The sequence below is a fragment of the Nanorana parkeri genome, unplaced genomic scaffold (assembly GCF_000935625.1).
Source record: "Nanorana parkeri isolate BGI_ZX_2015 unplaced genomic scaffold, ASM93562v1 scaffold533, whole genome shotgun sequence".
Taxonomy (NCBI): Eukaryota; Metazoa; Chordata; class Amphibia; order Anura; family Dicroglossidae; genus Nanorana; species Nanorana parkeri.
Genome location: NW_017306801.1, coordinates 211,933 through 225,512, shown reverse-complemented (window position 1 = coordinate 225,512; position 13,580 = coordinate 211,933). Strand labels below are relative to the sequence as shown.

General features: G+C 47.7%; 1 protein-coding gene across 1 annotated transcript in view; it reads right to left on the bottom strand.

The window, feature by feature from the left end:
- Positions 1 to 558: 558 nt before the first annotated feature.
- The window catches only part of MCM3 (minichromosome maintenance complex component 3), a 21,726-nt gene continuing 8,704 nt past the window's right edge, over positions 559 to 13,580 (bottom strand). Inside the window, 12 exon segments of the mRNA XM_018561609.1 lie at positions 559 to 781; positions 2,103 to 2,166; positions 2,260 to 2,333; positions 2,478 to 2,572; positions 3,807 to 3,947; positions 4,097 to 4,247; positions 5,954 to 6,080; positions 6,998 to 7,172; positions 7,847 to 8,055; positions 10,125 to 10,256; positions 11,432 to 11,558; positions 12,816 to 12,924. Of these exon segments, the coding sequence (XP_018417111.1) occupies positions 583 to 781; positions 2,103 to 2,166; positions 2,260 to 2,333; positions 2,478 to 2,572; positions 3,807 to 3,947; positions 4,097 to 4,247; positions 5,954 to 6,080; positions 6,998 to 7,172; positions 7,847 to 8,055; positions 10,125 to 10,256; positions 11,432 to 11,558; positions 12,816 to 12,924 (1,603 nt within the window). The 3' untranslated portion in view covers positions 559 to 582.

Sequence of the window (13,580 nt, the reverse complement as noted above, 5' to 3'; positions counted from 1 at the left end):
CGCTAGTTTGTGTTCTCCCATGACCCTTAGGAGGAGTATGGAGAAAAGCCCTGACCCCATAGTTCTCCTTTAACATATCTGCATATCCCAATGTCAGTATTAGACCACAATGAATACCAGTTCAATGAAAATACACATTTATTGCCATTATTACATAAAGACACAATATGTTTATTAAACATAAAACCAGGGAGCAACATTCAATACAAAACTGATTAAAACAAAGTAACTTTACACTTAAAGTACCCTCTGAACAGGGTCAATTGCTATACAAATAAAACATTGCAACAATGCAGTCCAATGGGGTAATATACCTCCATCACACCTCTGTAAAACACTTTAAAAGTCTCTGGCTAGACAAAGCATGATACAATCTTGATGTATTTTAGGCATAAAAGTAGAGCTAAAAAAAAGTCTTTAAAGTTGCAGATAAGCTATAAAAGTCCTTATTAGAAGGTATAAAACTCTTGACTTGTAGGATACACTCTACTTGGAAGCTTTCTGCAATGAAGGAAAGATGTAAAGACATTCGGCCAGAGATCCATATTCAGGCCATTTCCTGGTCAAATCTGCCAATGTCCGTTAGATCAAGAATACAATATTATCTGAAACCATTATATGGTTCGCCTCCTCCATGAGCTCCAAAGCGGCCTTCACCTCGCCCTGCAAGAACGGCGATTCATTGTTCTTGTTGATGGAGTCCATGAGGGTTGGCATAGGGATGGATTGAGCGTGGGCAGATTTAAAGGCATCCAGAAGGGCGGCCTTGAAAGCCTTAAGCCTGCAAACAAAGCGGTAGAGTTTTAGCTACAGTCTGGATCGGACAGAAAGGGGAACACTGCTAGTGAATCAGATTTGTACAATGTGCCCTCTATTTTCCACCTGCGACATCATACTAGTGGCTGGTCACCAACAAAATATGTCTACCTTGATATTCAAAGAGTGTCTCAAAGTCAGCTAGATAACCTGAGTTTTATGACTTTTTCCTGAGTCAGAGACCTGCATATTCCAGATGGACTTCCCAACCCACAACCTGAACCTTCCCAGGCCCACAGCTAACCTTGGAGGCAAGATGAAGACATGGGAGAGCTGGTGGGGGCATCTAGTCCCCCCACCAGATCCTATGTCACTGCAGGATACAGGGGCCAGCATAGCGTATGAGATAGCGGGGACCATTATAAATTTTTAGAAGTGTTGAATGCTGAACCTATGTCAACAAGCTTTCCTCCCCACAGCAGAGTCTGGCAGCAATCCTGAAGTTTTGGGTTCTATTTAGACTTCAGCAGAAGATGTCAAATGATCAGATTGCTGTTCAGCAACAGGCAAGGTAATGATACCTTTACAGGTTATGGTTCCATGCAACAGTACACTATTGCAACAGGATCACTTCAAATCCCTGTAAATGGTCTCTGGAACTGCGTTTGTAGGCCCTCACACCTCCCATGTAAATAGGAGTACAGTACTTGGTGGGTCTTGTTAAAAGAGAACTATGAGGTGAGTGCTTTTCACTCACCTCATAGTTCTAGCCGACGTGTGACAATGAGTAGAATCAGTAGATCGGGAGGTGAGAAAACACATACTGGCGTTCGCTCACCTCTCTGCCGTGACAGGGGAGGGGCTGGATTCTCCCCTCCGATAGCGCTGACTGGCGGAACGGACAGGGGAGGGGGCGGGTACAACTGGCTCTGCCTCTAGATAGGCAGAGCTAGCTGTCAGTCACGCAGCTGGGCGGATCCCGGCATAATTGTCAGGATTCGCTTATGCTGCGGCGTCTCAGCTGTAGCTCGCGGTATACTGAGCCTAGGGTGACGGGAGGACGCTAGTTTGTGTCCCCCCTTTACCCTAAGGAGAACTATGGGGAAAAGCCTTAACCCCATAGTTCTCCTTTAAGAAGAACCCCATCAAAGGCGATACCTGGGAGGACTGTAAGCTGCTGATACCCGGAGGACCCCGAGCTGCCCAGACTCTGGTACTGAACTGTCCAAAAGAAGCCTCCAATGGCCCCCTGGCTCAGGCCTGACAGACCACTTGTGGTTGGAGTGACTCTTCAGCCAGAAATCGGGGAATTAATTGGTACAGATAAACGAGGCACCATCACTCACCTGTCTCCAGACAACCCGGCCTCTTTCTCCTTATCTGCAGGGGTAGCGGGTGCATGGGATGTAACTGTAGTGAGAAAATACATGAAGGGTTACTATTTACACTAACAAACCACAAGCAATGCTAAAATCAATGGAATACAAATTAAACGGAACCAACCATCAGGGGTCTCCTCTTCTGTGTCACTGAAGTCATAGGGGTCATGTGACTCTCCCTCAGCTGTGCTGGCTTTCCTGAAATACAAGTCAAAGTAGATAAATCACAGGTAACCGGTTGGCTTTAATTTAGTGGTCCACTAGCAATGTGGCTTTGCAAACTTAAAAAAGGTGAACGAGGTATAAATCCACACACACTGCAGATGATATAATGTCACCAACCTTTTCTTCCTGGTCCTCCTCTCAGTCGGCGCCTCTTCCTCCTCTGTATCCGAACCCTCATCTTTCTTCTTCCGCTTCTTCTCCTTCTCCAGAACCTGAAAAGGAGACAAAAAGATTACACCACTAGAATCCTAGTAATTGGACACCCCCACACTATAACACCCCCTAGAGAGCCCAATGCAGCCCCCCGCCCTCCATGTTCTAGAAGTTTCATTAGTGTGCATTTCAAGAAAGGTTTGCCAGTATTTTTGATGGGACTTTCCACGTTTCCTGACTGCAATGCATCTACAGGATTGTGGATTGCCACCTATCGGCTTGCGGAAATTGTAATAGGCAAACCTTGCTCAGCGATTGTGGAGACTAGACCTATAATAAAAGAATACCCCCCCAAAATGTATAATATCATAAAATATAAACCACATTCAATGGCCCACTTGGTCTTATTCGATCCATCACTCATAGTGACTGTTGCACATATCAGAAAATGGCGGGCTGGTTCACTGTATGCACAACTACATTGTACTACCAAGAAAAAAAAGTGGCTTCTAGAAAATGCAGCACTAGTATGGCCTACAAAAAGGTATTGCTGATAAAGATGGAACCGGACAGCGGCACTAAGGGGGACAGCGGCGAATGACCTGCACACCATACAGCGCTTGAACCAAACGAAATGTCCGTTGGTGCTCGAAGCGACGACACGGATGGCGCCGTGCTACAGTCCAAGCAAAGAAAGAAGTCACCAGCACTCACTTGTAATGTGCAAAAAGGATAGCACTTTTATGGATGCGTCAAGAAGCCAACGTTTCGCGAACCCAAATGGGTGGTTACTCACCGGGGTGCCAGTGTGAAATGCCAGATAATCCAAATAGCGTTAGAGAATCACCTGCACACCATGCAGCGCTTGAACCAAACAAAAGGTCCATTGGCGCTCGGAGTGACAACACGGATGGCGCCGTGCTACAGTCCAAGATAGAAGTCACCAGCACTCAAGATGGGCACGATGTCGCCCTGATGAAGGGACCCTGCACTGCTCCGAAACGTTGGCTTCTTGATGCATGTGACACATCAATAAAAGTGCTATCCTTTTTGCACATTACAAGTGAGCGCTGGTGACTTCTATCTTTACCGGCACTAAGCTGAAGCATGCAGGAGTAAGAAAGGGTTACATTGAGCTGGCCACAATTTTTTCCTTCGAGTGTCCAAACCCTACTGAAGGTGGCAGCATAAGCCGACAGACAGAATTTCTGTGCCCCTCGCTTTGAGCCCTGCAATGGCAGTCTACATAATCCTGTCATGACCGGTGCACTTCAATGCAACCAGCACCCTCACCTTTTTGAAATAGGCATACTGGACAAGCTCCACGGCAGCCTCGGCATCCTGCAGCTGAACAGTCTTGCTCATCCTCACTTTGGCGTGAGCCGTGGACAGACGGATCAGAGTCTCCAGACTACGAGCAGTCACAGGGGACGTCTGGAAGCGAAAGCAGAATACAATTAATTTGTACTTACTACCCTACGATGAGAACTGACCGGCAGCTAGGAAGCTCCCCAGCTCAAGGCCAACATTTTCAGCAAGCGGCAATAATGCTTCCTGCCACATTCTGCAACCTTGGGACTCACCCGTGCCACATCGGTGCTCATCTGATCCTGGTTTCTCAGGCGGGAATACTCTTCGGCTATGTAATTGGCGGCCTCTGACGTGAGTATGGGTTTGAACAGCTTCGCCACATGGATGTATTTCCGCATGAACTCCTTGCTAACCGTCTTCTCTCTGCATGGGATAGACACAATATTAAGACATGAGACAACTGCGATCGGGGATGGGGGTGACTGGCAGAATAAAGCTTCATCTGCCAATTTATTGCAGTCACAACATAAAGTTGCTTTAACGTGGACCTTCCACCTCAGCAGCATCCTCCACATACTCAATCTGCCCCCCAGTGCCTTCCTAAACATTGCATAAAAGTACCCTTTGGGGGTTGGAAACAGTTAAATACTTCCACCTTAATCCAGCTTCCGCCCACAGCCACTAGGTGACGATAACCAATCTGATTACCGCCAGATTTCGGAGAATGTTGAGCAGCCCAAATCTCTCAGTAACAGGATCCTGCGCTGCTCTGCAGAGTCTTCTCGTGAGATTTGGGCTACTCATTGTTCCCAAGTATCTTGTTGGCAGGAGGACCCAGTTATCTTGTTGGCAGGAGGATGACTTCCATCACGGCACTAAACTCAACAGGCACTTTTGCAGCATTTTAGGAAGGGACAGGGGGCCATATTAAATAAGTAGGTTTTGCCGAGAAAGACTCAATCTAAGGCTAGGTCAGCAATGGACAACCCAACTCTTGTATATGAACGCTTCTATACACTAGGGATGCACAGATAACATCGCCCAAATGTTCCCGATAGCAGAACTTGCAGTATCAGGAAGTCGGGCGGCAAATCTTTACCCGCCCCTCGGATTCCTGATTGGCCAGAAAGCCCACTCCATGCTTCCACGTCTCATGGTGATAAAGGAGCATGGAGACGGCTTCCCAGCTAATCAGTACACTAAGCGGCGAGTCATTACAAGCCGTCTGGCTTTCTTAAATGGGACTTCCTGTATCGGTGAGTACCGAAAAATAAATATCGGTACTCATACTGAACACCGAAAAAACGGTATCAGTGCATCCCTACTACCATATGGTGATCAGGGCAATCAGGGGTGCCGTAACTTTCCAAGAGCAATTTGCTAGCCAATCGCTGGCCAGAATGAGCGAAGCGCGCTTTCACTATCGATTCCTCACAGGCGGAGTCCATTTGGTATCACTCCGCCTGTGACAGGAGCCGGCGCTATAGAGGAAGCATGGGCTTATGCTGCTCTGCTCCCTCCGGTGCCGCCTCGCTTCCTCTAGCGCTGGCTTCATTGGCACCGCTGATTTTCTGCCTCTCCCGCGGCTCTTCAAGTTCCCCCTTATGCCACCACCGGCCCTGGGAATGGTCACAACTAGGTCTTATTTTCGGGAAAACGGGGTATATACCCTACAATATTCCAGAAGCAGACTGGGTTGTTTTTTTTGAGTAAGCTTGTCAAAGAACTAAGAACATGACAAAGCACCAGATAACAGTGACAACAAAATTAGACTCATGAGCAAGGTATCTAAAGCATGATAGCCAGGTCTGAACTCCTCAAAGCCAAGCTTAGACCCACCACCTCTGGAGCTTCCCTATTGGCCATTCAGTCCGCCAACCACATTGAAAGGACCAACAGAGAGGCTTGAGAAGGGGAAAGGTAATTCTAGACTTGAGTTCTGATTTACACACATCACCTTCTAAGACCTCAGATCTACTAATGGTTTTGATGTGCAATTGTTACGGAAGGCGATGCCTTCCGTAACAATTGGAGCAGGTTTACTTTAGGACTAAGGCTTTCATGGACTGGTTTACTTTAGGTCCGGGGCCATCACGTAGGGGTTCACAGTCTGAAGGAGGGACACTTACCTCTTTTTCTTGACTCCATGTAGAAGGCTGTCATGTTTCTCATACACTTGCAGTTCTTGCTGCTCCTCATGGGTTACATTGGGGTCTTCAGTAGCCAGGATATCGACAGAGCTGCCCAACGGCATGGCTAGAAAATGAGAAATTAAGGATTAACAAATCTTTACAAATCTTACCCAGAACTAGGTAAATCAGAGCCTGCATATGAATGGTAGCAGGGATACGTAGTTAAAACATGGCTGTACCTTCTGCAATGTATGACTCAATTGACAAGTTATGGTGCAACATGAATTTAAACATCGCATAGAAAACAGTCCCATATGAGCTGTAATGTCTCCCACAGCAGAACACAAGCATAGCACCCAGTAGGAAACAAGTGAAAAGTGTAAGCTAGCCAGACAAAAAACTGGTAGACAAGGAGTTACAGTGCACTCTGCCATTACCCCACAGTGCTGAGACATGAAGGTCACCATCATCTGCCCGAGTCCATCTACAATGTCCCTCTGTACCCCAGGCTGGTCACAAAAATTGCAGAGCGCCGAATGCTATTAATAGCACCTGCCGGCCAAACACAGAAAGGAGGCCACCTAAAATCAAGTACCTCTCACTGACTGAGCCGACAGATGATTGCTTTTTTGTCATGATGGCGACCCAGTGACCAGGAATTCACAAAATATATATATACCCCGTTTCCCCGAAAATAAGACCTAGTACTATTTTACCTAGTTGTGACCATTCCCAGGGCCGGTGGTGGCATAAGGGGGAACTTGAACGAGAATCAGCGTGCCAACGAAGCCAGCGCGAGAGGAAGCGAGGCGGCACCGGAGGGAGCAGAGCCGCATAAGCCGATGCTTCCTCTATAGCGCCGGCTCCTGTCACAGGCGGAGTGATACCAAATGCACTCAGCGTGTGAGTAATCGATAGTGAAAGCGCGCTTCGCTCAATCTGGCCAGCGATTGGTTAGCAAATTGCTCTTGGAAAGGTACGGCATATTTTTGTACAAAAATACATGTAGACTTTTCTACATGAACACAATAGAACACTCACCATCGCCATCCTGTTCTCCTGCAGCTCTATATCGGTGCATACGCAGAACGTGATCAGAGATCTCCCGGTCCTGTTCTGGGTCCATCTGGTCCAGCATGATGAACAGCAGATCGAAACGAGACAAGAGGGAGTCCTGGAGGCCAATGTTCTCCATGGGAGTTTTGTACTGGTCATACTGGAATATAGATTAGAACCATTAGGTCACCTTACTCCACCCTAAAGCCAATGTTGCTTTTGGCATAGCCACTGACACACTACATTTCACACACAAGCGAGGTATCCTTATCATAATTCACAATACCACTTATTACTATTACAATGCCGCATGATCAACAATGGACAAAGTACGGATGCTTTAGGGCTCATGCATACGTCAATAGCTAGCCACATAGCATACAATGCGGTCATATTTTCTCCAGCGGAGTGACAGGTGCACTGTACAGCAATTGCCAATCAGCTTATAGAATTAAGTGGTGGGCAGCGGCATATACATACAAATCTGAGCAAGCTTCATGCAAACAGGGTCATACGCACTTCCCTGAATGCAAAAAGTCTACATCTGGGAAAGCACACGCAGCCCTGCATGCATGTGCCGGCTGTATTCACTTATATTTGCATGCAGGCACTGCCTGCTATTGATAACTTGCGGCTGCTATATGTTATCACCCCAGGTAGAGAAAAAAAAAAAATACAATACGTATTGTGTGCTTTATGGGCATTGAATTTCATTGATTAGAAAAAGATTAAAATGCATGTTCTGGTCAGCATCTCCAACGGGCATTAGATGCAAAGTTCCAGCACAGGTCAACATATACATACACCGCACTTTAGAACGGCAGGGGCACTCACCCTTCCATAGACCGGATTGGCTGCAGCCAACACACTGCAGCGGGCGTTCAGTCTGGCATGAATACCGGCTTTGGCGATGGTGACACGACCCTGCTCCATGACCTCATGGATGGCTGTGCGGTCCAGGTCGGACATTTTGTCAAACTCGTCGATGCAGACCACACCGCGGTCAGCCAGCACCATGGCACCGGCCTCCAGTCTTCTCTCCCCTAGAAAAAGAATATATGATATACCATTGACACACAACATGCCAGATGATCAGAGCCGACCATCGATGTCCAACAAATGTTAGTGATACAGAAATGATTGCAATCTGGTAGCTAACTTGGACTAAGCAAGTGAAATTGCCAGACAATTTAGCCAATGTCCCACTCGACAGGTAGCCTTCAGAGCGCAAGCTGTCATACTACAAAGCATGCAAATGAAAAATGCTGGAAGTGTGGGGCTTCTTTGTAGTATTTTAAAGAGACCCTGTCACCAGACCATTCATTTCAAAAATCTACCTACAAGAGATGTTCATTTAACATGTTATTTATCTATTATAAGCCTCCCTTGTGTGGACAGCCAAAAGCCCAGAGACTGCTGCTGGGTGCCACAGCTCCAACAGACTCAGTCAAGTGCGTCAATAAAAAACATTAACCCATTGTGGTGGCCATAACTAATGGGATGCCTTAACGCAGTGCATGTCAGCATTTGCCGTCACATGCATTAAGGCACTAATGCCTAAATGTGAATAGGCCTTCCATGTGTTGCAGGATTCACTTGTCATTGTTCATGTCAAATCCAGTGAAAAAAAAAAAGAGCGGGCCAGGGACAGTCATGTTGAGGGTAGGGCTAGAATATCCTCCAGCCAGGAAATGAGGCGGAGCTCTGTCTGACTTGCTGCAGCTACTAATGCTAAGCAAGTGAAATTGCCAGACAATTTAGCCAATGTCCCACTCGACAGGTAGCCTTCAGAGCGCAAGCTGTCATACTACAAAGCATGCAAATGAAAAATGCTGGAAGTGTGGGGCTTCTTTGTAGTATTTTAAAGAGACCCTGTCACCAGACCATTCATTTCAAAAATCTACCTACAAGAGATGTTCATTTAACATGTTATTTATCTATTATAAGCCTCCCTTGTGTGGACAGCCAAAAGCCCAGAGACTGCTGCTGGGTGCCACAGCTCCAACAGACTCAGTCAAGTGCGTCAATAAAAAACATTAACCCATTGTGGTGGCCATAACTAATGGGATGCCTTAACGCAGTGCATGTCAGCATTTGCCGTCACATGCATTAAGGCACTAATGCCTAAATGTGAATAGGCCTTCCATGTGTTGCAGGATTCACTTGTCATTGTTCATGTCAAATCCAGTGAAAAAAAAAAAGAGCGGGCCAGGGACAGTCATGTTGAGGGTAGGGCTAGAATATCCTCCAGCCAGGAAATGAGGCGGAGCTCTGTCTGACTTGCTGCAGCTACTAATGCACATTGTGAGAAGCTCCCAGTGTGCAGTGATATCAGAGTTTCAGTCCAGGAGAGGAGTCGGTACAACCGTGTAAGACTGAAGGGAAGGCCGGAGTTCATATATACTATCCACCTCAATGAGCCTTTACTTCCGTACATTTATAATACCAGACTAGGGATGCAACGACACCGGTATTTTTGGTACCGAGTACCGATCATTTTTTTCAGTACTCGCCAATACCAATAACTGAGTAACGGAAGTCCCATTCAGGAAGCCAGGTGGCGTGTAATGACTCGCCACCCGGGTTCCCGATTAACAAGACAGTCTGTCCCCTCTCACCTCAGCATGCCAAGCCTTTCACCCCCGGGGCCTCTCCAGCCAGGAGCAGCCTTCCTCCGGTACCCAGCCGGAGCCGTCTTGCTGGCCAATCATGGAAGCTGGGCGCTGTGTAATGACACGGCTCCCCTGCTTTCTGATTGGCAGGGAGGCCGGCTCCATGCTCCCTCGTCATGGGATGACAAGGGAGCATGGAACCGGCTTCCCGGCCATCAGGAAGCCGGGCATCGCATCATTACACGGCGCCCTGATTGGCCGGGAAGTCTGTTCCATGCTCTCTCATCACTAGTGACGAGAGAGCATGGAGCCACTTCCTGGCTAATCAGGAAACCGGGCAGCGTGTAATGACACGCTGCCCGGCTTCCTGATACAGGAAGTATCGGAGCATATGGGTGAGTATGAGTACTCGCCCAAATACTAGGTAACGGCACCGGTATCAATACTTGTATCGGTGCATCCCTATACCAGACTAAAAGCTTTATAACTGCTAAACTTACCAGTCTCCTGGTCAGTGGTGACGGCAGCAGTCAAACCCACCCCGGAGGAGCCTCTTCCAGTGGTTGTGATAGCGCGGGGAGCCGTAGAAAGCACATATCGCAGAAGCTGCGACTTGGCCACAGAGGGGTCACCTAAAACAAAATAAGAATGTCCCATTAGGTCAGTGCACAGACGATGCAACGAAAAATAAATAAATGTGTGATTGCCAGTACTGTGATTGTATATGGAAGAGAGGTTCTGATTACTTATTAAAAACAATCAGATCCTATATATGGGCCCCCATGCTACAACTAAAAAGGGAAAAAACAGGAAATATTGTTATTGTCGCATGCTTTTAAATAAGGAACCCACAATAAAGACCCGTCCCAAGCACAGTGCACTAGAGAACACATATATGCTTTATTGGAATTTCTATCGGGTTGTTATGGAGAATCTCCTTAGCACGGTGATAGCAGTGACATGGCAAAGGACCCAAGGATGCTGGTAGGCATGGTCCATCCTCATGCCACAGGGGAAGTCCGCTGGCTACTGAAGGCTGCCACACCTCCAAAAAGGTAACACTGGGGAGGACTCAGCCTGGCCAAATATCAGTAAGGGAGGGTTTAAGAAGAGCATCTGTGCCCACAGGAATAGTTCTTTCTCGGGTGGAGAGCAGATCTTATGAAAAACGGAGGTGATTGGGAGGAAGCGTCACAACTAGGATAACAAACATTCCTAGGCCCTCAGGGGTAGGGTCCTCCTTACCATCTTGTCTTGAATTGTAATGTCTTCCTTATATTGTAAAGCGCTGCGCAAACTGTTGGCGCTACATAAATACTATGTAATAATAATAATAATAATAGACATAAAATGCCCAGAGATGCAACTCCACAAGGTTGACTGTCCTAGAAATCATCAGGGAGCCAATACCAGAAGGCCCCTGCAGCTTGTACGAAGGCCTGAGATAAATGTCCTTGTTACCAGAGGAACATGACTTCTATCCCAAGGTGGCTGCATGGCTACTGAGGTTACCACGTGCCTAATAAAAGGAGGTGACTACATTCATCCTAATCATTGTGGATGAGGCGTTTATGGTTTTAGGTGGGCAAAGCCTCATGTGCTGTCCTGGAAGAGGACTAGGGATAAAACTCTTTAGAATGGAGCTAGTAGGGCACAACTATCTGTGGCATTCCAATGGCAATAAAGACCCATTGTAGGCTCACTTCCTGCCACCCCTTCCAAAGTGAGAACCTGCTATTGAAGGTGAAGGCAAATCTGTATCCTGTACACTAGTCCTAAAGAAAACAAGAAATGCAAAATGCCGTACCTATTAGCAGGACGTTTATGTCTCCTCTGATGCGGGTGCCGTTTTCCAGCAGCTTTTCCACACCGCCAAGCAACATGCAGAGGATGGCTTTCTTGATGTACTGGTGCCCATGTATGTGATATTACTGCTGGATTTACAAAGTCATGCAAGACAGCCAGTGGGCAACTAGACTTTTCCACCGCCATAAGAATGAAGACGGACCAACTCTAACAGAAATTGAGGCTTAAAGTTCTTAAAGTAGACCTGAACTGAAAAAAGGTAAAAAAATACCCTGAAAATATACCTTTGGTCTGGATTTCCTTTCAGGTGTTTTTCCAGAACGAGGCATGGCCGCCTCCACACAGACACGGTGCACAATGAGGCATGGCCGCCTCCATACAGACAGTGCAGAAAGAGGCATGGCCGCCTCCACACAGACACGGTGCACAATGAGGCATGGCCGCCTCCATACAGACACAGGGCAGAAAGAGGCATGGCCGCCTCCACACAGACACGGTGCACAATGAGACATGGCCGCCTCCATACAGACACGGGGCACAACGAGACATGGCCGCCTCCATACAGACACGGGGCACAACGAGACATGGCCGCCTCCATACAGACACGGGGCACAACGAGACATGGCCGCCTCCATACAGACACGGGGCACAACGAGACATGGCCGCCTCCATACAGACACGGGGCACAACGAGACATGGCCGCCTCCATACAGACACGGGGCACAACGAGACATGGCCGCCTCCATACAGACACGGGGCACAACGAGACATGGCCGCCTCCATACAGACACGGGGCACAACGAGACATGGCCGCCTCCATACAGACACGGGGCACAACGAGACATGGCCGCCTCCATACAGACACGGGGCACAACGAGACATGGCCGCCTCCATACAGACACGGGGCAGAACGCGGCATGGCCGCCTCCACACAGGCACGGGGCACAATGAGGCATGGTCGCCTCCACACAGACACGGTGCACAATGAGACATGGCCGCCTCCATACATACACGGGGCAGAACGAGGCATGGCCGCCTCCACACATACACGGGGCAGAACGAGGCATGGCCGCCTCCACACAGGCACGGTGCACAATGAGGCATGGCCGCCTCCATACAGACACGGTGCACAATAAAAAGGCATGGTAAGTCAGTAATGGGAAAAGGTCAGTTGCAGGGTAAGCCCCCACCCCACAAATACTGCTGACCAGGCCTCTGTCCTTTCTTGAGCATAGATTCCAGAGTTCAGTTCCTGGAACAGGCTACAAAAGGGTCCCGATGTCTGACTATGCATATAATGAACTTGTCATCACATGTATTAAACACACATGCTCAGAGGTTCAATAGAAACATATGTAGCTATGTCACAATGCCATCACAAGTACCTTCGAGTGAGTTTTACTGAATTTCTTGATCTTAGCCAAGTCATCTGCCGAAAATACCGGTGACACTTCCTTGCTCATCTGAATCACGTTGCAAGCTATCAAAATTGTCCTGCAGATAAGAAAAGCAGACAATTAGAAAGAAATGGAATCGTTTATGTGCACAATAAATCAACACAAAGTGTGATGTGAAGTGCGCATGTAATACCTTGACTTGCCCCATCATCACTTGGGCTATTTGAGGGCATTTGGTCCAGGTTTGGTGGGGTTGGCAGGCTCCTGTAAATGTCCCAGCATCCTGCCTCAAGTGTACGAAACACATACCCAGCATCCCTTTATACATGAATGCTCCTCCTTGTTGGCCACTGCAGACTTTAGCTGGGCAATCTGCTGATCAATAGCTTGATTACCTTTGTAATTACCCGAGGGGTTCTTTCATATAATGGGTGAGAGGGGCAGCACAGTGACTGACACCATGCCTTAAAAGCACACCCATATATGACAGAGCAAAACTGATGGCAGAGGAACAGCTGTAGGAGGTGGGCCAACAACAGTATGGATGGAGGAGAGGGTGTTAAGTCGGTCAGGTGGTAAATAAAGATCACCATGACTGCTGCAGTATCAAAGGGTTGTATTGTGGAGTTGCAAGTTTGCAGGAACTGGGTAACATGGGAGGACTTGCGACAAGTGTGGAGAGAGAGAGAGAGAGAGAGAGAGAGAGAGAGAGAGAGAGAGAGAGAGAGAGAGAGAAAGAAAGAAAGAGAAAGG